This window comes from Batrachochytrium dendrobatidis (genome assembly GCF_000203795.2).
Source record: "Batrachochytrium dendrobatidis JAM81 unplaced genomic scaffold BATDEscaffold_4, whole genome shotgun sequence".
In the NCBI taxonomy this organism is placed as follows: domain Eukaryota; kingdom Fungi; phylum Chytridiomycota; class Chytridiomycetes; order Rhizophydiales; genus Batrachochytrium; species Batrachochytrium dendrobatidis.
This window is the reverse complement of record NW_006281102.1, coordinates 8,391-35,380: the sequence shown is the minus strand read 5'-3', so window position 1 is coordinate 35,380 and position 26,990 is coordinate 8,391. Positions and strand designations below refer to the sequence as shown.

Below are 26,990 nucleotides of genomic sequence, written 5' to 3'. Positions count from 1 at the left end.
AGGATGTTTAAGCTATTTTATTATTTGTTGGAATGGATTGTAAAGCTGTATTTGATTCGAATGTGGGAATAAAACCTTGCAGTTGAGGAATATAAAAGCCAATACACTATCTTTATTGATCAACCAATCTTGGCTATTTATAAAATGTATCTGTTTACTATTATAACTGCAGTGATGGTGCAGATCGCAGCAGCCATTCCATCTTATACTACTATGGGTTACACGACTGAGAAACGCGATTTGGGCACAGGTTGTCCATACACTCTTGATCAATATGGGACTGCTGCGATGCAGTTTCATACCACCATGCAGCAACAACAAACAGCCATTCAAGCACAAGTTCAGGCCACTGCTACTGCCATAGCAACCAATGGCGTAGCTATTGCTTCGGCCAATGCTGTTGGTGGTGCAGCCGCGGCACCAGTGGTTGATCCATCTGTATACTGGGCTCAGTGGCAGAACTGGAATACCAATCTGGCTAGTTATGGAAATGTTTTGTGGAATGCTGGCTGTTTGTCTACTTACTGGGACAACGATGGCAATTATTATAATGCAATGATTGCTCTGCAGCAAAATCTCGCACTTCAGGTAACTTTAAACTCGAAGGGTTGAGTTACTATTCTAAATATTAACATGTAAACCCATTATAGAATCAGGCTATTTGGAATAATATAGCCGCTGCTAATCAGCAAGCTGCAGCACATGCCAATGCGCTGTATCTACAGACTGCAACCCAAAATGCGCTGACAACATTCAATTCGGCAGCATGCCAGATTAATACAGCGTATGGAGCACAGTTGGGATGGAATAGTGTTTCGGGAACTTCATGGAACTGTTGAGGCTTATATTGAACTGAATTCCTTGGCATATCATCCAATATGCAGAATGATTAAATAAAGTTTGAAGTTGGTTCAGATCTTGTCGATATATTATCATGACATTGGCTGAGCGGTAAGTAGTGTTGGCTAGAATGATAGTATTCAGCCATTGCTACGTGTAAATGGTTTGTATTAACGATACTCATGCTGCATTCGCCTCAAGGTTTGCATTGATTGAAAGGGATAGAGCTGTTGCTGCCAAGACTCGAGCAGTTCATCCATCATCCTCTACAACTGTTCAGAAAAGACTTGAGCCATCCACTTTTAACAAAAGACTTGATGCAAAGACTGCTGCAACTCTCTTGAAGCAGCAACAACAGACTGGTCATAAAATGTCCAATTCTGCTGCCAGTATGATGACCAAGCAAAGTAATGGTCGTACTAAAGCATCCAAGACCATTTCAGTGGTCAAACCCCTTGTAAAGCGTCTTGGACCCAAACCAGGTCCAATTGAGAATCGTCTTGGCAAGCGGCTTATTGACCGGTTAGGTGATAAACCCACTGCTGCTGGAAAGACTAAAGCTGTATTACGCTCCAAGAAAGCAGGAAAGGTATCCAAGACTATAGTATCCAACTCGACTCCTAAAAGCAAGACTCGAGGATGTGTTGCTAATATTGGCTCATCCAGTTATTCTGCAGCAGATATGATGGATGATGACGATTACAAATTTGGTCAAGCTGCAATATATTAATTCTCGATATTTCAAGATTATAATTAGACTGGTTCATTACTATGGTTGCAGCTGTGGAGTGGATCTCTATTGCAGTGTGGATGGATGCGCAATCATTACTGCACGATAAGCCTTCAGCATGCTTCGACTCGTGCATTACAAAGTATCGGGTGAAACTGCAATAGATTCAAGTGGTGCATGCGTTGCTTGATCAACAGACTCACCCCAATCACTTGCCGGATCTTGTTGATCAGTAGTTGTTGCATACTCGATAGAAAGCCGAGCCGATTCCTTATTAGACCGTGTCGGCTTGTCCTTGTCTGAATCAAAACAAATGATGCTATCGGCTGCATATACTTTTGTCTCTGTGGACTCCTGTTTTTGCTGATGTGCACAATCACACAAGTCTTTTAGCTCGTCTTTGTGCATATTGACATACTCGACGGCTGTACATGCCGCTGCTTTTTTGGCATCGCGTTGCCCAGTGCCGAGACATTGAGCCAATACCATGTTGTGATACGTGATAGTTGCGGTAGTACCTCCATGTAGACCATATTCATATCTGAATGTTTTGTTTTTAAAAATAGTTGGATTTCAGTACTTTTTGGCAATTGTATTCAACAGAAATGCAGACAATAGATTTGTAGTTGTCAAATTTACCCGACAAAAAACATACGTGTAATCTATCTTGACACATTTAAACAATGAATAGGACAAGGTTCGCAATTCAGCAACTGGGTTTTCGTATATCATTGATTCTCCACCAAACAGCGATGTGAATCGCCACCACCAAGGTGAGATCACTGTGATGTCAAACATGCTTTGCACGCAGTGTATATCAAATTGAGAATCTACAAATACAGCACCTAGCATGGACTCGTAAACATCACCTGCAGTTTTTGGTGCTGTATTTCCCTTGTTCCAAAACATTCGAGCAGAGGCAATTTGAGTAGCTGACGTCGATATTGGTAATGGAGTAGATGATTCAGATGCGAGATAGCCTTGAACCCATGCAGTAAACCGCCCGATTGCTGCTTCCATAGTCATATCTGTATGGCGTATATACTTTACCAACCCAATTTGAATTGACACACATGCCAGAAATTGATTGCAAACAAGCTCAGCGCAAAGTTTTGATAATCCACCTGGATTCAACGGTGGTGTAATTTTATACAAATGTTGCATTACAAGGTAAGAAAGCACTGCATCTCCTAAAAATTCAAGCCGTTGAAACATGCTACCCAGTTTTCCCGTTCCTGAATGGTTATAGTCCATGATATCAACGAGTTTATGCATACTGCCTACACCACACACATCAAACTGGTTTAGTGATATGCGAGTATTGCGGTTTGACCAAATCACAATCACCCATATTGTCGACTGTCCAACTCGTTGACATTCAAACCGTGCCATCACTAGTCACAATATAATGGTTGACTGGTTCGTTTGATTGACCTGACATATTGACACTTTGTAAACCTTGACTTGATTCATCAACTTGGATATTCATATAATATTGGGTTTGTATCATCACGTTGGACTCGTTATCAAACACCTTGATGTGTCCATGCAACACAAACTCGATATACACACATTAGTTACTGTTTGACATGAGTGGGCCAATCATACATACCAGACAATGCAACTGTATTAGTTGTATGATACAATCGATCATGGTTGATTCATCACTATCAAATATCAAATGTTGATCACGTATACATTGATTTGTAATTGCATGGTCCGTTGGTAATGCACACTATGATATGATTGACAAGTTGTTGCTTTGCAGTAATCAAATGTGCATCACCTGTAACATTGGATGCAATTGACGAGTCGTAACCGCCAGTCAACAATCATTGATATGTTGGTGATTGTATTGACTACATGATTGGTATTGATTAGCTGTCATGATCGATTGGTGGACAATACAATCCACATTGATTATGACGTGTCGCAACTGGTTGATATATGCAGACTCGACTGATGATCGACTATATGTTGATGAGTAACTCTGTCACTGTTGGTTTGGATTGGTCATTGCTACCGCTTGTATACGCAGTGTATACATGTGTGATGTATTGAATATCGGTGTTGTGTATGTTGAACCTGTTGGACAATATATTGTCATGTCGCATCAAATCGCACTACATTTAGACTGCAATCATTGATTCGTTGGTTTAGTGATCGACTCGACTCACATTCGACTTGTGGTCACAAATATGCATTGCTGATTGACACGCATATATCGACATGTATCAGACTCGGACATGGTGTATATCAGTTGAATATACCAACCACTGATGCAATTGATGATGATCGATTAGTCAATCAATTCAATATCAACACCAATGTCAGTCCATTACCATATGAATACTTGCAGTTGTGACTTGTATTCAGTCAGTAATGTTGTTGTATGTCGCGACTTGGTGCAACATACAGCATGATATATTGGTCAATTGTATTGCAACACGGTCAATGGCATGCTGGTGATTTGTTGTACTGCCTGACTGTATATATGGTGTCGATCAGTGTCAATCAGTAATGCAGATTTGTATTGATCATGACTTGTGTGCAGTGATCTGGCAGTATCGTGATGTATGATATCATGATCAATGCAAAACATCATTTGATCAAACACGATAATTGTGGTTGTGATTACAATCTATAATTGGATGTGGAATACAATCACAATGACAATTGGCAGGATATTGAGTGACTTTGAAATAACCATTATTGGTAGTTCAATCTGGATATACACAAAAACAACCGACTGTTGCATAGACTGTATTTGAATTTGCATGATAGCGAGTCGTTGGATAACCCGACCTGTATACAAATTGACTGATAAATGACAAATGGGACCAATCTAAACAGTGCACAGATGGATGCTGGTCAAAAAACATGACCAATTGAACAATCAGTCAAATACTTGGCATACAATGACAGTGTATGCTGTATTAATGGATTGTAGATGCGATGATAATTATCCATAATGGCACTACCTGATCACTGGATACATGACCGCAATTGGAGAGATCAACACAGCATACTACCGAGGTTAATTATACACCAACAACGATGCTTGTATATTGATTCGCCCTACATGGTGTATTTGGCTTTTTCTAAATACCCATTTGGAGATTGCTGATTGTCACCCTTGAAGCTGCCGTCATTATAAAACGGCAATCATGTACCAGATTCAACCCATTTTCATCACACTACTCGATACAATGCTGATTACTCTAGAATGCGTTACAAGCGGTTGCTGCAGTTCGACTTGCATTAGAATCACCAGTTGAAATTGCCAGTCAATCAAACAATAGGCTATCAAAACGATCACCCGTTGAGCTGGGTGGTGATATTAACAAATGCTACACAATTAAAGTCAATGTTGATGAAGTCAATGTATGTATCATGCCATTTATTGTAATGTGTGTGATATGTCCAAACCGTGCATGTATTGTATCAGTTTAATATGGTATACTGCTGCAAATATCATGATTATCACATTCCATTGGTGTGTGATCATATTGCACCAATCAACCAGTATACGATCACTGCATACATCAACATGTGCATAATGACCATATTGTTGGCATTGTATATTCAACATGTGATACTTGACACACGACAGAGTTGATACTGCGACTGATGTGTGTGATCAGTCAAGCTATTGATGCAACCATTTTGATACCACAATCAACGAGTCAAACCAGTCAAATTGGTCGGATCTGATATCAACACACATGACTATTGTTGGTATTGGTATTGCATGTGCCAATACGACATGTCAAGAAATATCATATCGACACAATACACACATGCATGTCAGCATCATCAATGTGTACAACTATGCAATATACAATCAACTGTATTGTATTGATTGGGAAATACAAGTGTCAATGTACAATATGATATCATGCCAATCAAGACTGTGTACAATAATCAGATATAATGCATGCACATACAAATTTATTGTAAATTAAACCATAATGGCAATTGAATCGGTTGAAACAAGTCCAGATTGACATTCAAATCAATTGGATGGATCGTCATGTTTGGGTCGTTTAAAGAATGATTTCAATTCATCCACAAGCTTGGAAACCCTTTTCCGTTTATTGGAAGTACTCTTCCGATTGGATCCAGATTCAGATAGTGTATCCAATGACGATTGCGAGTCTTGACGTTGTTGATCACCATGATTCTGACCAAGATCCTTGTATTTTGATAATTGTTCTTCAAGGTAATCTTTAACGGAAGGCGTTTCTTTGATAAGCAAAAGTTGGTAATTAAATAAATCAGGATTCAGAGGGGTTCCGAAAACGAGACTCACAATCTGTTTATCGGCCTCCCATTTTTTTTCTGCAAGATGACCAATCTCGGACTCGCACTCATCAAGATCTTTTCGAAGTTTGACAAGTTTGGATCTTTGGTCTTCAAGATCAAGCTTAGTCTTCTCAATGTCACCATATTTTGGATTGCCATTGCCTTTTTGAGATTGATATTTCAGAATTTCAAGATCTTTTTCCACGCCCAGTACCACGTCATATTGACTGTCATATTGAGATTTTAACGGCCAATATATTTTGCTTTGCTGATTACGAGCATCCTGTAACTCTACGTATTTGTCGAGTAAATGCTTGACGTTATCTGGAAGTGCATCAAGAGCACCCAAGCCTATACCGTTTGGATTAGGAACTATCCAAAGACTATATTCAGTACTTGTAGTTGCACTGGGAATGACGGTTGAAGTGCTAGTTTCAACATCTGTAGTTGCACTGGGGTTGACTGGGCTGGCTGTAGTAACCGAGAGGGCAAGCAAGATCGATGACAATACAGCAACTGCGAGTCTCATTCTACTGGTTTGGTTGAGCAAGTTGTAATGTCATCCAACAGGTCGGTTTTTGAACCATGTTTATATCCATTACTGAATAAATGGTATTAAAAGCATATCCCTTGAATAACCGTCCTAAGGGCTTGTGTTGTTGTCAGGGTTGATATTGATTTGTTATCAATGCCAAACTTTGAAGGGATATCCCTTTATATGACGATCCACAATTTTGATTAAACCGCCACCTGTGTATTCAAATATCATATGGTTGATTATGCAGCTTCACTCTGAAAAGGGTTATGGTCAAGGGTTAGGGTTAAGAAATGAGTATAAACTGAGACTGAAATGAGTTGACACTCGGCTATTAGTTGGTCATCAATATTGTTGTGATATTTCATGCTTGTTAAAATAGCAAGTGATTGGCATGATTCAACGTACAAGTAGTGTATAGTGAGCATCGGATGATACCGTTTTACTTGAACAAGAGTGCTAAATCCGTTGGAATAATTGTAATTTAGTCGTCTATTTCTGTACTACATTTTACACCCTCATTGTTACACAACATCAAATGTCTGCAAAGGAAACAGCTGGAAATGGAATGCGTTTGTAGAAATAGGAAACATCATACACAAAATGACAGCAATATTGCGTACATACAAATCAAAGTATGCTATCATGATTGCCAACGGATTGATTGAAAACAACTTTATATCCAACTTGCCCATCAACAACCAACAACTCTGTTGGAGTTTTGTGTAATCTGATTTATATTAATTTAAATGGAGGTGTGTGTGTATGATCTGTAACTGTTAGTAGTTGACAGAAAATAACAAATCAAAAGTGTAATGGGAGTTGCACAGTAATTCAGGATCAGCAGACTTGGTTTTTTCAATGATAATGAAAAGATGTAATAAAACAATAATATGTTGAAATGGTTGGAAGAGTCATTTATTAATAAATATGAGTTATAGTCAGTCTTGTAGTAATTGATTGTTTGTATCTTGGTGACACGAACAAGTAGAATGTATGATGAGCAATCAGAAAAGTAAATTGATCAATAGGTGTAATTCCTATTGTTTACCAAGTCAAATAGTGGAATTATGGCACACAAACATTGGTGATACGAGTCCCTTGGATCATCACATATTACCATTTAGTATCCCGCATGGATACTCGACACATTTGGTAATCATACATTGTATGGTCACCAAGTTTGAACCCACATTCATGTATTGTGTTGGACTGTCAATATTGTCCATACAACTCTGTACACATTTGTTGTATTCTGAATCACGGATACGATTGCAATCTAGTTCAACAACAATCATGACACATGTCAGTAATGCAACCATGCATGTCAATCACCAACAACACCACTGTATTGTCAACCATGACATGACACTGGCTGTTTATTACACACCAACACTGTTAGTGTTCCGTTTACATGACTAGACTGCAAGTTGTCGTATTCGTTTGTGTAGATTTGAAATTGTTAGTAATCGAGTTTTGACATTCAATTCGTGCTGTTTTTGTATATTTTTGTATATTGCTGGACATTCAACTCAACGTCTTGTTCCAAAGTAGACATGTGTTTGATGTCATGTTTGTATAATCGAAACAGGAATCCAGTTTGACAAGTAAATGCTGCAAGACTCTTGACAATCAGTCATGTACAGTATTGAGTCGGATGTTCATACTATTGATAGCATGACAATTGTCAGTTCAAGAGTTCTGTTGAAGCTTTCTAATCATTGGCAATACTTTGAGTTGGCGTATTGAAAGTATTACAGTTGGCATAAAGTATTGATACTGCTGATATGACCATCAATCCATACTGCATTGAACAGGACTGCAACACAGTATCATATCACTAGATCAAGTGTTGAAGCAGCCGTTTGAAGGATTTTACCACTAATATTTGACCAGCTGTTGTGTGGATAAACTGTTACCCTATACTGACCGTAACTTGAAACTGACTGAATATGCCAATCGATCTTGACATATTCTTTAGTATATGGGTCAGGGTCACCAGTCCTTGACTATGAGTCCTGTTTCATTCAATGGCTGAAGAGTTGTGCATAAAACAGCCTACACATGAGTATATGTGCTACATATACCTAAATAGCAGTTGCGTTGTTGCTGCGTAAGCTTATATAACCCTTGTGTCTTGATTATATATTTAATCGCTATGAAGGTATGGTCCATATCCACAACTGACCCATTCATTACCAAGAATTGTCCTACTAATTGACAAGCTTTATCACATTCATTTTGGTCGACAGGATGAAATTCATATCGACTATTGTGTTGTCACTGTTGTCGGTGACAGTCAGTGCAGTAGTCATTGATAGTCCGTCTGCCAGCAAATCAGAACCTGTAAAAGAATGTTCAACACACATGCAGCAACACACTGGTATTTGCGCTTCAACTGGAACAGAGCAACAATCAACTGGAACCAATCATGATGTAGCTCAGTCGACTATAGATCCCGATGATTCAGACAGCTCTGTTGAACAGTCCAATGAATTATCGTCATACTCTTAGTCCAAACAGTCAGATGATGATATATTTGACAACACACTATACGACGACGTCTGTCATCTTCCTAAAAACTATATCCCAGAGAATGAACGGCCCATTCTCACACCTCAGCAAAAACTGGATAGAGTCGAAAAAATAATGAAGAATATGGGTATGGAAATTCCAACTGATGTTGGAGACGGATATCCGCACAAGATGAGCACCAAGGCAAAGGAAAGAATACTAGAAACTAAACAAAAGGAGCGTAGAATGAGCTCATCTGATAAAAAGAATTTGAAGATGCTGAAGCTAGGAAGATTATGGGTGTGTCGCAAGTTGGCTCTTGAACCTCTCGAAGAAAAATCAATCAGAGTTGTATCTGAACCTACTCCAGAATTAAAATCCATCTTGAAACCTGGATCTACTTTTAAACCCCACGGCTCAAAACACGATCATTCTAAAAAACATCATCAGAAATCAAGTCACGATGCTGGTTCAAGGGAAGCTAAAGTGCACTTTGTACCAACAACTAAAATTGCTAGATATTCAAGTGAATCTAGTGTACTGCAAGAATATGATATTCAACTTCCTTCATTACGTTCAAAGTTTAATAGATTCAAACGACAAATGCTGAGGTTCATTGGATATAAAAAGTCTACTTGAATATTTCTACACAAACCACCATAACTAAAAGTGCATGGTAAATCAATGTTTGGATAATAAACTGCTTGGTAATTCAATTTCATTGTAAAACTGGAATCACGCTATCAACAACCTCGTTTAGAATATGTTGTACTGCAGTGTGTATTATATGATTTATACTGTCAATTTGCATTTGTCATGTAAGCATTCAGTCTTGTTTGTCCAATAAACACCTTGCATTGTCACCACCATTTCCAATGTAATAGTATGCTTGAATTGATCATATTGCACCAATCAGCTACTGTGCACTGAATGTATCAGATGGTGTCATGAAATGGTGGATAATATTCATAATTGAAGTATTGGCAGTCAGTGATTGAATGATACGATCGAATACCGCTGATCACTTTGTTGGTGACCAGTATCACATGTGGTCAATACCAATATGTTGCACAACAGTCATTCAAACAGGTTGGAGCATGCCACATTGTAGCAATGCAATCAAATTGGTACAACACATGTCAACATACATGTAGTGTAGTGTATTATACACTAGTAGTGATGATTCAACTAACGACATGCATGGTTGTAATATTATACGTGAAACCACATGTTCATGTTCATGTCCATGATTATGGTGACATACAGCATTACAATAATGGGTCAGCAACAATGTGATGGAACTGGATGCGTAATATCAAAACCATGTCCAGAATATGTGATATAACAACAACTTGCAGCCATATTGACATAAATGGACCACCAAATAACAGTGTTGGCATGCAACTGTTGTTTGCATTACTGATATATGCCATGATTATTGTTGAACTAGATTGCAATCGTATCTGTGATTCAAAATACAACAGAAACAACAAACGCCGGTTCAAGACTATTTCAGTTTAAATCATAGTTTGTGAGCATCATATCACTGACACTGTTTATAATAATTCATAATGTATATCGAATCAACAGTCAATGTCAAGTACAAAACTACAACCAATATTCAGCATTGTTTATTCCAAACCAACAGTCAATCACTGCAAGATAATGTTCAACTCTACATCAATGCGATTGTATACCATTTTGGTTTTAGCTGTAAATTTGAGCCATTTCGATTTGTCCAAATTTTGCTTGTAATCTGTGCGATTTGTTGTGGATTCAGTGCAAAGGTGAACAGATCTGATATTTCTACTCGAGATACTGGAGTGTCTTGATTGAATGCACTTTAACAAAACAGTCAATACTCTGCTGTTTTGTTGGATCACATCAATTGATATACTCTTGGATACTCGTGACTAGTTTACTGTGCTGTATTTGTTAGACATTGATTGTGATCTAGTTGAATGCCACGGATAGCAACAATTGACATGACAGTGGACACTATTGGACATGTGCACTGCAATGTGACTGTCAGCAACCATCACCATCAGTGTGTATCATGTGTTTAAAAAGTACTCGCATGCATTGGATTCAACACCACGTTTGTGATTGGGTTTGATCTGGATTGTATTGGTGGTGTTGTTTTGCATATATCAGTAGATTGTGTGCTGATTTGAATGACATGATCATCCATTGTGGTTCATGTATACGATGACAATTTGACCTGTTGACACGGCCAGTTTGTTGAACGACCTGCCAATCTCCAATTCAATTATAGTACAATGTCACTCATTCAGTGTAGCAGCGACAGTTTGCCGAGTTTGGTATTGATCATGTTGTGACACAATCAGCAGTGTTTGATGTATACAGTCTACATTAACCTAAAATGACTGTGCAGTCATACCAACGGAAGAATCATGGTTTGAAACACTGAAACAACAGGCTGTTTGATGCTGTTGTGTCCGAGTGATCAAATACATGACCAATTGGACAATCAGTCAAGTATTTGGTATACAGTGACAGTATATGCTGTAGTGATGGATTGTATATGTGATGATAACTATCCATAATCAGGGTGACACTACCTGACCACTGCATACATGACCGCAATTGGAGATGAACACAGTATACTACTGAAGTTGATTTTCCACCAACAGCGATACTTGTATATCGATCCACCCTACAGGGTGTTTCTGGGTTTGTTCACCCTACATGGTGCTTGGCTTTTTCTGATCAGATTTGAAAGGTGCCGATTGTCACCCTTGAAACTGCCGTCATTATAAAACAGCAGTCATGTATCAGATTCAATCCATTTTCATTACACTACTCGATACAATGTTGATTACTCTAGAATGCGTTATACTTGCGTTACAAGCGGTTGCTGCAGTTCGACTTGAATTAGAATCACCAATTGAAAGTGCCAGTCAATCAAACAATAGGCTGTCAAAACGATCACCCGTTGAATTGGGTGGTGATATTAACAAATGTTACAGAATGAAATTCAATATTTATGGAATCAATGTATGTATCATGTCATGCATTGTAGTTTAATATCAATTTGCACCACGTTGAATCAATCTCACACTTGTTTAAAATAGTTGAATTTACAAGTCGATTCAGTAATGTCTGATACGATCGTACCATATCCTACTTCAAAAAACAACTTAGGTTTGGATATACTAAGTATTACAAGTGGGAGGCTCGTTACTATAGAGTACAAAGGCAAAGAGTATAGAGGAGTTAGTTTCACAGCCACTGTGACGATTCCGGGTACTAGTATAACTGACATTGGGTTACCAGTAGTAGCAGTTGAAAAACAATCGCCAGATATAGTTGGTATCAGTCCAAATTTTGATGGAGTATTTGGGATTGGTTATCCCTCGTTGTCAAAGCGTCGTCCACAAACCACTGTGTTGGATGTTTTGTACAATGATGGTGTCATTTCTAATAACGAGATTGGTCTTCAACTATGTCCATATGGCATGCGTTCAAAAAGCTTCATCAATATAGGAAACACGGACGTAACTGCAAAATGCGGAACGAATGGAAGGAGTGTTGCATGGGTAGACTCACCATCACATGGTCGTCATAGTGTCAACATCAAGAGTATACTAGTCAATGACGAACTAGTGGAGCTACCCGAGGAATTTCAAAAAAACCAAGGAGAAGACGGACGTATTTTGTATTCATATCTACATACATGCCTTTTATATATGCGTTTTCCTGAAGTAGTCGTGACAGCGTTGATTAGTGCTATTGTTGATAGTGATGCGATCACTGTTAAGAATAATATGCTTGAGCGCAAGCGCAAGCTCAATCCAGAAGATATTGATGACATATTCTGGAAGCATCATCTAATGGTTAGATCCAATTTTCATATCGATTGGATCAAGCTGCCGTCGCTTACAATTACAATGTTTGCTCAAACCCCCGTAACTGATGCCAATCGCAACTCCCTTGTAACAATCACACTGGGTCCCAAAGACTATATACAGAGAGTTGACTCCAAACATGGTAAATATTTGACAATTGTATGCAATACGTGTTGTTTGATTAACCTGACTAATATACATGTTGGATTATAGTTAGATTTACTGTAACAGCTGGTTCAAATGAAAATGCAGCTCTTGGTATATCATTTATGGCCCGACTTATATTGACATTTGATTTACAAAATGCACGCATTGGATTTGGTCCTGGATGTGGATGTGAACTCTCGACTGATGGATATCCTATTATTTCAAACAATGATCGAGTGCTCTGGTCACCATCACAGTAAGTCGTTTGATATTGATATGTGAATGTGTCAATTGATATTGATATTGATGCATACTGTTAGATTGCCTGAACAACCAAGTACTTCAAGTTCAGATGGTACATCTACTCTCAGGAGATCATTTTCGCGATTTGGTAGTACTCTCCGTGATAGTGCTCGTCGTAGTAGTAGGCGGCTAAAGTTTAATTACAAGAAAACTTGATGGCTAAACAGATATATCAATAAAATCGGTTATTTGTTGAATGGATGGTGATCCTGATTATTTATAGTTGGTATGATGTACGTTAGGACTCTTGGTGTTAGCAATCATCAACTACAACTGACCAAAGAGTTGTACCTGAAAACACTCACCACGCTGTCAAGAGTCACACAACAACTCTCAATAAACTCGACTGAATACAATTCATTAGTGACAAACTGATACTGTATGTATTTTTAATGTGGTGTGTCCATGTTTGATTGTGTGATATGTTCAAGCCATGCGTGTATTGGATCAGTCCAGTGTGTATCGTAGTTGTTTGGTACACGATGATCACGCATACTATTGCATTGGTAATACATGGTATGAATTGAATACACATCATGATCGCATAGCTCAGTCACGACCCAATTGACATGAACAGTCGAGTCGTGTAGTTTGGGTTCAGCTCGACACATTTGTATTGTCAATCGGACAAAACATCAAAAGTGAATCATGGTCAACTGAAACAACCAAAAGATTGGATCCAGTATGTGCAGTCACACTGGGTTGCATATACTGATTACAGTAAACAACTCGAGTGTCATTTTACTGGTTATGGTTATGGTGACATGCCAGTGTTTGATACATACAGCGTTACAATGATGGGTCAGCAACAATGTGATGGAACTGGATGTGCAATATCAAAACCATGCCAAGAATACGTGATATAACGACAACTTGCAGCCATATTGATGTAAATGGACCACTAAATAACAGTGTTGGTGTGTAATAAACAGTTGCATTACTGACATGTGTCATGATTGTTGTTGAACTAGATTGTGATCGTATCCGTGATTCAGAATACAACAAATGTGTGTATAGAGTTGTATTGACAACATTGACAGTCAACCACAATACATGAATGTGGGTTCAAACTTGGTGATCGTACAATGTATGATTACTAAGAGTGCACAAAGTGTAGATTTAACACTATAGTCTGATTGTGTGTCATATGATGATCGTTGTATATCAAACACGCAATGCAGTCAATGTGTAGTAATCATTGCATATTTCAATGCAGAGCACAGACATTGCATGATGAATACGATTGTAAAGCAAAGCGTTTGCGGTTACACAACACTCATGAAGGGTGCTTTTCAATATACCTGATAAAAGGGTCGTAAAAGCATAATTTAATCGACACGATCATCAAATTGATCAATATGATATTGTGGATAGGGAGTAACATACTGTCTAATTTGATGATTGCTCATTACAAGCAGTCAAGTAACCCTATATAATTGGTTAACCAAAAAGGGTTGGTTCGATATACAAAACATATAAATACAATCGAGTGCCTTCATTCCTATAATCGACACCAGTTTTAACACTCTACTTTTGTACTATTGTTTGGACTCATTTATCGTTCTGATGAAATTGGTTGATATTCTATTCGTATTGACTGCAGCAACAACCACTAGTGCAATACTGATACCGACTAATAACGATCGTTCAACCCACACATCAGGCACTTCCAGTCAAGTGTCCAGCCCAACCAATGAGCCCAGTCCAGGCACTTCCAATGAATACCAGGAAGAACCAGTGGATTTAAGCCTTTCCGGCAGAATCCGGCAACAACCAATGGATCAACCCGGTCTAAACACTCCCACTCAAGGTCAACGACCGACTGCAACTATAACTGGTCCAAGTACTTTCAAACAAGGTCGAAAGCGCATAATGGATGTGATTGATTTACTGATTTCCAGACAAAACCAGCAACGACCAATTGATCAAGTCAGTCCAAACGCTTCCAAACAAAGTCAGCAACAGCCAATGAGTCAGCCTAGTCCAAGTACTTCCAAACGAAGTCGGAAACGGCCAATCAATGAAATCAGGCCAAGCATTTTTAGCCAAGCGTCTGGCTCAACTAATGAACCAAGGCGAGTCTGCCAAACGAGATCGAAAACAACCGATTGATCAACCCATTCCAAGTACTTCCAGACAAGACCAACAACAACCAATGGAACAAGGCGAGTCAGGCAATGCTGTTACAAATCAAGTGGCTGTATTAAGTCAGAAATATCAGAGAACCTTTGATCGCATGAAGAAAAGACTTGTAGAGTCTAAAAAGATTGCAAAAGAAAAACGCGAAGAATATTGTAAACATGCAGACCTCAAATTCAGTCAGCAGTTAGCGTTAGCAATGGGCAAAGAAATATCTGATTCAACGTACGATCCAGACACTGAAAAGAAATTGGAACAAGAGTATGTAGCGGCAAGGAAAAGAGTATATAGTGTCAGATATAAATTGAAAAAGTTTATGGAAAGGCATGGTTTGAGATTTGAAGAACCGGATTTGGATTGATGGTTTGCCAATGAATTTGATTTTGAATAAATTTAAACTTTTTGATGTTGATATTTGTCGAGTATTGTGAACGGATCAACAACCATATCATTGATTGTATATTGTGTTGGGTATTACATCAACAGTTATTGGATTGTTGATTGATATATTGACATGGTTTGTTCCATATACATCAATGACCTGATAACAACCAGTGTTGATTGTAACCATCAGTCATACTTGCAATCACTTGTCAGTTGCATGATATCACCAACTGACCATGTCGTGTATTGTACAACAAACGGAGCAATACACTTGTTCAAAGTCTGTCACAAGCAAAAGGTGTTTGCCATGTCACTGTCAATGTTGGAAATCACAACAGACAATGTTTGATTGAAGGATTCAACACACCATTACAAAACATCATTGCCTTTTATCAAGAATATACTAAAACTAACCAATACGTTAATGCCTTGCAACATATTGTGTTTGACTACAATCACATCCATCATTGTGCAGTTGGTGATATTGCTGAATCAAGATATGAAAGTGATCCATCAAGTGGTTCAATTAAAACAAACACTGCAAACCATTCAATCGATGTTGGAAATTGTGTTGTAATACTGAATGGACAAACCTTTGAGTAAAATACAAGTCAATATACAGTAATGCTGTGTATACTATGTATACTGTGGTCAGTGGAAATGATTACTCGTATCCAATTTCAGATGATGATCAAATAATTCAGACTTGCAAGTATTATGAATTTGAACACATCCAAATTGCTGAAACGTTTGTTACTGAATCTATAAACCCAGATCCAACAATGACAAATAAGCAGCGTCAAAACAGAAATCAATTGGATGCATTATCAACAATTAGTGAACATGAAAACAACAAAACATATGACATATGACAGGACATTTCAAACAACTTGTTTTCTAGAGCAACTATAAATGCCATTCATTGACTCGATCAAAAACTACACCAATTACTTGCAATGCATTCATATTTGGCATCCAAATTTGACATACATATCCAGTTCAACAACAAGAAGCGTCAAACAAGTGGTATCATGATTACTATTCACAACAACAAGCAAATTGGACAACAGCGCTGTCGCAGCTATTATGCTTCAAACTCGGAATCAGAAACGGTGCAACTGAAAAAAAGTACACAAAGTCGACGAGTATAGTTTATTGAATCATTCAACACCAATATCGTGTACTTGAAAATCAATGACATCAATTCCACCATCTACCAGAAACATGTTTGTTGCGGTGTGTTATTTGATGTGAATTTTGCACCAGTATGTTCATGTCTGATACAATTCATGGCTGTTATTGGACTTTGTACGACTGAACCATTGTTCAAATGTGATGATGTTTATGCCACTGTTGTAAATCGAATGGGTGTATATTGAAATACACGATATTGTTGTAATAGATTGTAGTATGTCTTGTATGCAAAATACGACAATCTCTCGAGTTTGAATTCATTGTAAATATACACCAGACATTCATCAAACTGAACCTTTTAGTATTTTTGCTTGCTTGAAATAGCTCCAGCAAACAAACAAGCGTTTATGCAATGCACATTGTGTATGCTACACCAACAACATCATTGATGGTCAATACACACAAGTATTGTTGATGTACACTTTGAGTTCCAAGACTGTATTTTTTGTAGCGGGAAAGTCGTTGGAAAGCTGCACATTGAATTGCACTGTTTTGAGTTTCACTTTAAACATCTGGTCAGCAATCAGTTCATACTTTTGACAAGCTCATGTATGAATGATGGTTTATCAGTGTTTTTATCAAGACACGGTAAATTGGTTCATGATCAATGATTTGAGTTGGTTTCAATGTTACTGCATTGATGACATTGAGTGTATCTGAAACAGCAACATCATCACTTGATTCGAGTTTCAAACGATAATTATTGACTGTGTTGTGTCAAACTGCAGATTCACTGCTATTGGATTCAGACTCTGTAGCAAGACTTTCTGTGTGATGAAACAGCATCTGAAACTGCATCAATCGTTTGATTTCCAATAATATGAGCATTGTCCATAATAATATCATCAGCGGTTTGTGGTTCAGCATTTACCATTATACGAATCCAGTGAATATATTGATTGTAGGTTTGTAAACAGAGGCTACAAACCAGCAGTGACATCGTTTGCAGACTTTTGATTTTGAAAGCATTCATAATTTCTGATATGTTACTATCATACAGCAAGGCACATTGCAGTTGCTCACTTTGTCGACTTTTATTGGCAACCTATTATGTACCAGCCACAAATCTGATATTGCAGACTTGTAGATGCTTAAAAATGGGGTTTTCAAATTGACTTTTGAATTTGAGGATCGTGAACATATGATGGCATATTGATGGTTGTCATTATTGTCAAGTGTGTTGCAGTTGATTGAAGGTGTGATGGAATGAATCAATATTCGATTGTGTTGTTTATTAACAAGAAAGTGAGTGTGTTTATAAAATGGAAGAAACCAAGAAAGTCATGTGAATTCCAGTTCAAACGTCATTGTTGATGGTTTTTGATTGTTAAACTATTCAGAAATGTCTCACATTCACACACTACTAATGTCTCACACAATGCAAGTCAACACTTTCACACTAGTAATGTCTCACATTAATGAGACATTAATTCTGGTGTAAATTTGACTAATTTCCAAATATTTAAATCGTGTGAATTGTCTTGAAATATCCCAAAATTTTGTTATTTTGACTCGATTAAAAAGTCGATTTTTGTTTTACAATTTGACAAATAAATTGCTTTTTATTCTTTCTTTTCATAAAATGCCAAAACGATTCCTCAATGTTGAATATGACACTATTTCTACTGAAATCAATGTGACTGACTTTGAAAACCTGAGTGACGTTCAGGATGTTATCAAGGCAAAGTATGGTCCTGCTATGGCTGACATTGATGCTCCTCAACTGCAACTCTACACCAACACCAACAAGGACCAACTAATCAACACCTGGGCTTTATTCAGCTCTCTTCCTCAATAATACTTTACTCAAGGAGGCTCCTGTGTTGTTATTGGTTGTTTACCACTACCTCCAATACAGCCTACTCAAACTGACCTAGGCTCAGCATCTGCAGCAGCCTCACCCGCACTACTGGATTTTTGGACTGCTTTCACAAACTACCCTAACCCTCTTGAAGGAAACACTGTTGTCCAACTTCCAGCAGACATATTCATTCTTGGAAACCATTCAATCGGATCATCCATTTGCATCCGTCCTTGTTATCCTAAACTTCTTGAAAAATCACTATCTATTGTGCAATCTGCTGATATATGTCATTTGATCATCCTTGGAAATCCTGGAATTGGCAAGACATATTTTGGTTACTTTTTGCTGTTGCATCTTGCTCGCTCTGGTGCTACAGTCGTGTATGAGAGTGGAGCTGATCAAAAAAGATATCTGCTTACTCCCAATGGTGTACTCGAAGGAGGAAAGGATGCTTTTTGGAAATCTTGGATTCCTCGTCAACATTCTACATTGTTGATGGCTCGGCACCTGTTGATGTTGATGCCAAGACCATTCTTGTTACTTTACCTCGTCGGGAAATTTGACATCGGTTTTGCAAGGGATCCTGTGACATTCGGTATATGCCAGTGTGGTCAAAAGAAGAATTGCATTCTTGTCGCTCAATGCTGTTTCCTACAGTTCCACAAGAATTGGTTGAAAGCCTGTATTTGAAGTGTGGAGGAATTGCTCGTTATGTTCTTAAACATGCATTGGTAAAAGAACAACAGGATTTTCTCGACAAAGCTTTAGAGGTTTCCAATATCGATTCAGTTGTCAAGTCTTTTGGTAAATATGGTGAAAACCTAGACGCTTCAAGTTGTTTGATTCATAGATCAGTCAGTGATGGCTTCCACAGTGGTCCTTATCAGTTTGCTTCTGACTATGTGGTTGATGAAATTTACAACCGTGTCTATGCCAGAGACCGAGATCATCTTATCAGATTCGTTTCTGTCACTCGAGAAATTGGTGAAACTGGCCAACTTAATAGGGTATTATTTGAAAAGCACGCTCATACAGTCATCGCTAAAGGTGGTTCATTCAAGATTCGTGATTTACGTACCAAGCTGGAGTCTACACTTCAACTGCCAATGGATCTTAGTACTTTGTTATTCTCCAACAATTCTCAAGTTCAAAATGCAACGAATTGCTATTTCCGTCCCATTAGTAATACTTTTGAATCTGTTGATTCGTTCATCAAGCCAAATCTACTTTTCCAAATGACCGGTGCCAAAGATCATCCTTGCAAACAGACTGGGATTTGTGATGTTTTGGAAATACTTGGTAATCCGTCAAAACCAGGACTGTATTGTGTTGTACCTCCTGATCGTTTTGCCTGTTTTACACGCCAAAGCTACCATGGAACAGATGGTCGAGTGTTGTCACAAAACAATACTATTGCGAGTGTTGAGAAGTTGACTCGATTTGTTTTGACGTTTGAACCATCTCATCAATAAGGTATGTAGACTAGAATTAATGATTTTTATTGGCCGCATAACGCTAATCCTAACTCTGTTTCTCGACCTCGTTCTACACAATACACGGCGTTTGATTTCTTAAAGGTGAATAATATCGTATGGGTTCCATCGGACAACAAACCTCACTTTGTGGAAATGACCACTTTCATTGTCAGGAACTTCCCAATCGTGTAATTTAATCGCTTTGGTTTTGAAACCTATAGTTTCTTGTAAATAATTGCATATCCCAAGACTGTTTTTCACCATACAGTTTTGAAACTAATATTTTGATTCAAGAACAAACTGCGTTTTCCTTTTTCTTTTGCAAATAAAAGTTGTTTTGTTGCTTACAATTATGGTCAATCAATTGACTGCCAAACTGTACAGCAGTTTGGTTGACATTGGATTTGTCCAGTCGATAATCTTGGTTTTCAAACTTGAATCAAACTCCCAGCTGACAAAACACTGCAGGGATTGTTACAAGCACAAAAGCAGCTGTTTCAAGAGATGCTGGTATGATACAAGGAGTACCGGAAAGTATACTCTTACAAATAATTGTTTGCAACTGAATTGAATCAAATAGCCATACGTGATAAACAGCGGGTTGATTCTGGTTTTATTCCCAATCAATGGTATTGACAAAAACAACCGGGGATGAGCCAGGATCAAGAGTTGGAGGCTAGACACAATTATGAATGGAATATGCTAGAGTATCAAAAAGATGATCAAAGAAAGCGTGGAATTCAACAGATCAGCAATGATGTCCAAATGCATAGTGTAATCAAGCAAATTTGAATCCATTTTGGCATTGCAAGACACAATATCACATTTGGAAGAGTTGATTGGAAATATAAAGACTCGTACTCGATAAACACGGACTTGTCAATGGTTTGATTTTATACTCTATCATTCTTACAACAAGATCCAGCTAAACCCAGTCTGTGTACATTAACACTTAGTACTGGTTAAAAAACTACCCATTGTATCCAATTTGAGGCATCAAGTATGAGTCTGGCACAAATAACTCGTATTTATTATGAATTACAAGCAAAGCTATTGACTATTCTACCCTAATACTTTTGACTTGAATTCCTTTCTGCGAATAATTTATGTTTTGACAACTTTGTACATGATTTAGCAGTAAGTGTCGGTTAAAAAGCTGGTATCATTGGGTGTTCTATCTATACTACTTTTGATTGATAAAATGACAATATGCTTGTACAACAGTTTGGTACAACCGACTGTCCATGGATTATTATCACATGAGTCAATGCTGACCTGATTTGGGATATTCAGTGTTGTTGGAATATCAACACAACATCAACACCAAACATCAGATCGACACTGCACGTTGATGTTGATGAATGCAACATGAATATTGAAACAATGCATCATAATGCGTACAAGTCGCAGATTGCAGTTCAAACTCAATGCAAAGTGCACATTGTTACAGTTTGGTCATGAACAAAGCGATACGCACAATGTGCAGTTCATGTCTACGACTCGACTGATTGGTAGACAACGACCATTTGCATTGTTGAACAGTAAACTGAACAGTAAATGACCATCAAACGCATGGCTTGGTATTGACATTCAAGCAATCACCATGATTGTAATATTTGCAAGTTGTCCACAAGTTGTTTACAAACGACCATCAATTGACAATGACATGCATGTGTATGTGCATGTGCATGGTTGACTATACAATACACTACATGAACCAATATTACTGACTGAATACAGGTCACAACTGCAAGTATCCATGTGGTAATGGATTGACATTGGTGTTGATATCCAATTGATTGATTAATCGATCATCATCAATTGCATCAGTGACTGGTATATGCAACTGATATACACCATGTCCGAGTCTGATACATGTTGATATATGCGTATCGATCAGAAATGCAGATTTGTGGTCATTACAGTCGAATGTGAGTCGAGTCGATCATTAAATCAACGAGTCAATTATTGCATTCTAAATGTGGTGCGATTTGATGCGACATGACAATATATTGTCCAACATACACAACACCGATATCCAATACATCACACATGTATACACTGCATATACAAGCGGTAGCAATGATCAGCTCAAACCAAACAGTGACAGAGTTACTCATCAACATATACTCGATCATCAGTCGAGTCTGCATATATCAACTAGTTGCAACACGTCATAATCAATGTGGATTGTATTGTCCACCAATCGATCATGACAGCTAATCCAATACCAATCATGTAGTCAACACAATCACCAACATATCCATGACTGTTGACTGGTGGTTACAACTCGTCAATTGCATCCAATGTTACAGGTGATGCACATCTGATTACTGCAAATCAACAACTTGTCAATCATATCATAGTGTGTATTGCCAACAGACCATGCAATTACAAATCAATGTATACGTGATCAACATTTGATATTTGATGGTGATGAGTCAACCATGATTGATTGTATCATACAACTAATACAGTTGCATTGTCTGGTATTGATGATCGACTCAGTCATGTCAAACAGTAACTAATGTGTGTATATCGAGTTTGGGTTGCATGGACACATCAAGGTGTTTGATAACGAGTCCAACGTGATGATACAAACCCAATATTATATGAATATCCAAGCTGATGAATCAAGTCGAGGTTTGCAAAGTGTCAATGTCAGATCAATCAAACGAACCAGTCAACCATTATATTGTGACTAGTGATGGCACGGTTTGAATATCAACAAGTTGAACAGTCGACAATATTGGATGATTGTGATTTGGTCAAACCGCAACACTTGCATATCACCGAGTCGGTTTGATGTGTATGATGTGTGGTGTAAGCAGTATGCATAAACTCGTTGATATCATGGACTATAACCAATATACACCACACATATGCAGTGGTAAACACCGACGTGTGATGTATCCAGTGATCGTATATTGGTCGATTGGTGCAATATGATCATGTCACATACTATTGTATTGGTGACAAATAGTCGTATAGATAACTGAATTATCATATACAAGTCATTGGTATCCTTGTCGCATTATGGTGCCATTACACAGTATTTCTACACAAATTACACCCTGATGCTACGCTTCCAATTTCAATAAGCAATTATATAAAGAAAGAGTCTTTCAAAGTCATTTCAACATTGATAACAAATCAACACCAACCCTGATAGTAACACAAATCCCTTAGGACGATCATCCAAGGAATATGCTTTTAATATCATTTATTCAATAATGGATATAAATATAGTTCAAAAACTGGCTCGTTGAATGACATTACAACTTGCTCAACCAACCACCAAAATGAAATTCTCAATTGCCGTACTGTCATCAATCCTTGCTGTCTTCTCGGTCACAGTTGCCAATCCAGTTGATCACAGTTCGACCATGAGTGCTAAAGTCAGCACTGCGACAGTTCCTCCCAGTGCAACTGAAACTGTAAGTGCTAAAGCTAGCATCTTGAACACTTTTAGTAGGTTTGATTATCCGAAAAAATTAAAATCATATAATGAGTTTGGCAAGTATTGCTATTCAATTGGCTTGGATGGAGTATTCATGATCGAAGAACACGCAACACTTTCAGTTAAAATCGACAAAATAGAGAAAGATATTCACAATGTAGATGCTCGGATCAAGGCTCAAAAAACTTGCTGTATAATCTGGAGCAAGATTTTGACTTTCTAAATAGAGCCTCGGGTCAAGGATCAGTAGACCTCGACCTTGAAGCTAATATTAGAACCCAGCGTGAGTTTCTTGATGAACTCCAAGAGATTCTCCAAAAAATTCTTGATGGGTATCGGATTAGGCTTAAAAAAGATTCTGAGCAAGAATTGGAGCTTAAACATTACTTTGAGCATCACCATAAGTTTGAGGTGACAGATTCTGACGATAATATAAACCTGGAATCGTATCACTCGTACAAGAGTTGTTTTGACTTTTTCTACAGTTACTTTTCAAGTGTATTTTACGATTGAGCAGGATGCTCAGCAGCAAGCTTTTCAACCATAGACCTGTCACGATGTTGGAGTTGAGTGAACCATCACAGTCTCATCCAGTATATGTTGTAATGCAGCGTGTATTGCATGCTGGTTTAATTGTCATGTGCCATGCATCCAATGTCGTTCATTCAATAAACATCGTGTATTGCCAAACAATAGTGTATTATACTAATGGTTTGATCATATTTCACCAATCAACTACTATGTGCTGGCATGACTGATCATTCGGTGTGCTACACATATTGAATGCATGCAAATCCATGACTGTCAATACTTGTTGTTGAAATGGGTTCAGATCACCATTAGCTCACTCACTCGTTGCACCGATGCAACTGCATGATCAATCTGACACCAACCAAACCACACTCGAATATATATGTTCCATTCATGTGCATGGTGTATCGATTGTCAACTCACAATGTCAACTCCAACACATTCCATCATGATTATGGTCACATCACACCATGCTGATGTATGTCGATCGGTATCACATTGCAACCAGTTATCATCCAATAACTGCAATGCAATACCGTGCATGTATTGTGACTGATACGCTGTGCACCATCAGCAAGTGTACAACTGTCACTCGATATATCGACTCTGATATGCAACAACATGCTGTGTTTACCATGATCAGGTTTTTGATCAATCTTGGACTCATGATACATGATTTGCCATGTTGAATCGTATGGATGTGTCATGGACTGCAATTTAGTTGCAAACACACATATGTTTGACATTGACCGATGCATACTGTGCAACGACTGATCAGTGCGGGTGTAATTACACACTTGGTGGTATTGTGCATTATGGTTGTTTGACAATGGATGAATGCTGGATTAGTCGGTTATATGCAACCCATCTGAATCGACCTATTTGGACAATCACTCGATGTAACTGACAACAATGTGTATTTATGGCTGTTGGATCAATCGAGTTTCTGCTGATATCGCCATACATGAGTTGGTCAACAAACTTGTAGCACTGCCAAAATACACTCGTATGGTTTGCTTGTATGAGATAATCTTGTGGTTTAACACCCAAGTTTATTTTACAGTCGTATTCACGTAAAATCAAATACTTTTCTGTATTGATCTTGTAATGATTGTCTTGGAATAAACAATCGTTACATATTCATTGTTGTTGTTGGAAATGGATTTGTTTTATTGAAGCTACAAGTTGTTTGGTGTTTGGAATGGCTCAGCACACACAGTCATTCCAAACACCAAAGTAATTGTCAGCAGGGTTCAAGAATGGACAGTATGATGCTGTATAGTGTAGTTCCAAACCTCGCGCTGTTTGTTGAATAGTTGGTAAACCATGTCTAATTAGAGTTGTTTTGTGGAATGGAATGTTGTCTAGAATAAAGTGACCGTTTGGAACCGTTTGGGAATGTTGCATGTCATTGTTTAACAAGTTAATATTACAGCATTCACTGCTGCCTTGATCAATCTCTAAACATATTGATCGTCATATGAAACACACACTATTAGACTATAGTTTTGAACTGAAATGTTGTTTTTGGACTGTACTCTTTCACCTCTGTTTGTATAGCCATACATTGTACAATCACCAAGTTTAAACCCAACTCGTCCATTGTAATCCAAATATTTGATTCTATTGTGCGAATGTTTTCAATACTTGACAAACTCTTTCTTGCCAATTCATCAGTCGCTTACAAGAGTGAGCTTTCTGTATGTGTTGTTCCATTTCAAGATGCTTGAAATAGTTGGCTGACAAATGTGTGCCTGGTAAAAGTCCATTCGAGCACTACCAACATCACTTTGTCCGAGTGTTGGTGACTTTACGAGGTTGTCACATATCCACTTTGCAATGTCTTGTTCGAGTCCAGAGTCTGATAATGACAAATCTACAGTGTACCGAGTGGAAACACTAAACACTTTGTCAAGTTCAGAATGTCTTGACTACAAACTGAAACCCAAGACTTTGGCATGACATAATCTCGCACAGCTGCAATGAAATGACCCATAACTATACAGCATAACGTCTGTGACAAGAACAATTGTTTTACCACTCGACATAGTTGTTTTGGTTCCAGAACTAAAAGATATGATGGTTATGGTTGAACAAGTGACTAGATCTGTCAAATATCACAGATTTGAACACTTATAGTCGAGGCTCTCATTTTCAGAGTTCAATCAGCTTGACTCTGTATTTCTGACGTTGATAGTTTGTTGTATAACAACTTGATACAACAATAACATATCAGAGCTTACTCGACCAACCAACGCACACTGGAGTGTACAACAAACCATTGTGTAGTGGCATTCAGGTCATGTCTTTTACCACAGTCACCTCAATAACTGGTCAAGGTTTCAAATCCCACAGTGTTTGATATACACCAATACCCAACACTCTGTTGAACCATGCTACTGTGAATTTTGCAAAGCGTTTAGAACGCCATGTGGAATGGAAACTAGACTTCAATTTCCATCAATATCAAAACACCAATCGACAATTTGGAACCACTTTCAACGTCGGTTTGACACATTGTTTACAAATGCAATATCGCAAATTGTACAAGAACATACGCAGTTTGTTGACATGTTCCATGCGACTTCAGACCACAACTACCAACAGTTGATAACCTAATAGCAAATACACATTATGAGCAACAAGCCATTGACACACATACATTGGAATTATGAACAAGATGCTTATAGATATTGAAAACACCAAGAAACAACTAGATGAACTCGATACTCGACAATCACCACATACATTCAGTGTTGC

The 26,990-nt window shown here is 38.0% G+C and overlaps 8 protein-coding genes across 8 annotated transcripts; 6 read left to right on the top strand and 2 right to left on the bottom strand.

Moving 5' to 3' along the window:
* Nucleotides 1-650: 650 nt before the first annotated feature.
* BATDEDRAFT_34707 (uncharacterized protein) lies at nucleotides 651-1,462 on the top strand (the record flags this gene model as incomplete). The annotated part of the gene is made up of 2 exons (XM_006677920.1): nucleotides 651-951; nucleotides 1,042-1,462. Coding segments are annotated over exons 1-2 (438 nt in total), but the record flags the coding sequence as incomplete, so codon positions are not given.
* Nucleotides 1,463-1,705: 243 nt separating this feature from the next.
* Nucleotides 1,706-2,962, bottom strand: BATDEDRAFT_23768 (uncharacterized protein; the record flags this gene model as incomplete). Its single annotated transcript, XM_006677763.1, has 2 exons — nucleotides 1,706-2,111; nucleotides 2,226-2,962. 2 exons carry the CDS (start codon nucleotides 2,960-2,962, stop codon nucleotides 1,706-1,708), a joined length of 1,143 nt encoding a protein of 380 aa, XP_006677826.1.
* A 2,623-nt stretch (nucleotides 2,963-5,585) lies between these two features.
* BATDEDRAFT_34705 (uncharacterized protein) lies at nucleotides 5,586-6,508 on the bottom strand (the record flags this gene model as incomplete). The annotated part of the gene is made up of 1 exon (XM_006677919.1): nucleotides 5,586-6,508. The coding sequence occupies exon 1, from the start codon at nucleotides 6,402-6,404 to the stop codon at nucleotides 5,586-5,588; it is 819 nt and encodes a 272-aa protein (XP_006677982.1). The 5' UTR covers nucleotides 6,405-6,508.
* Nucleotides 6,509-8,440: 1,932 nt separating this feature from the next.
* Nucleotides 8,441-9,563, top strand: BATDEDRAFT_23766 (uncharacterized protein; the record flags this gene model as incomplete). Its single annotated transcript, XM_006677762.1, has 3 exons — nucleotides 8,441-8,523; nucleotides 8,575-8,708; nucleotides 8,938-9,563. 3 exons carry the CDS (start codon nucleotides 8,441-8,443, stop codon nucleotides 9,561-9,563), a joined length of 843 nt encoding a protein of 280 aa, XP_006677825.1.
* Nucleotides 9,564-11,521: 1,958 nt separating this feature from the next.
* BATDEDRAFT_23765 (uncharacterized protein) lies at nucleotides 11,522-13,399 on the top strand (the record flags this gene model as incomplete). The annotated part of the gene is made up of 5 exons (XM_006677761.1): nucleotides 11,522-11,618; nucleotides 11,773-11,942; nucleotides 12,020-12,935; nucleotides 13,007-13,196; nucleotides 13,261-13,399. 5 exons carry the CDS (start codon nucleotides 11,522-11,524, stop codon nucleotides 13,397-13,399), a joined length of 1,512 nt encoding a protein of 503 aa, XP_006677824.1.
* A 1,864-nt stretch (nucleotides 13,400-15,263) lies between these two features.
* On the top strand, nucleotides 15,264-15,743 carry BATDEDRAFT_87789 (uncharacterized protein; the record flags this gene model as incomplete). The annotated part of the gene is made up of 1 exon (XM_006678123.1): nucleotides 15,264-15,743. The coding sequence occupies one exon, from the start codon at nucleotides 15,264-15,266 to the stop codon at nucleotides 15,741-15,743; it is 480 nt and encodes a 159-aa protein (XP_006678186.1).
* Nucleotides 15,744-18,542: 2,799 nt separating this feature from the next.
* Nucleotides 18,543-20,236, top strand: BATDEDRAFT_23764 (uncharacterized protein; the record flags this gene model as incomplete). Its single annotated transcript, XM_006677760.1, has 3 exons — nucleotides 18,543-18,651; nucleotides 18,838-19,191; nucleotides 19,371-20,236. The coding sequence occupies 3 exons, from the start codon at nucleotides 18,543-18,545 to the stop codon at nucleotides 20,234-20,236; spliced, it is 1,329 nt and encodes a 442-aa protein (XP_006677823.1).
* A 3,305-nt stretch (nucleotides 20,237-23,541) lies between these two features.
* BATDEDRAFT_23763 (uncharacterized protein) lies at nucleotides 23,542-24,212 on the top strand (the record flags this gene model as incomplete). The annotated part of the gene is made up of 2 exons (XM_006677759.1): nucleotides 23,542-23,676; nucleotides 23,904-24,212. 2 exons carry the CDS (start codon nucleotides 23,542-23,544, stop codon nucleotides 24,210-24,212), a joined length of 444 nt encoding a protein of 147 aa, XP_006677822.1.
* Nucleotides 24,213-26,990: the final 2,778 nt, after the last annotated feature.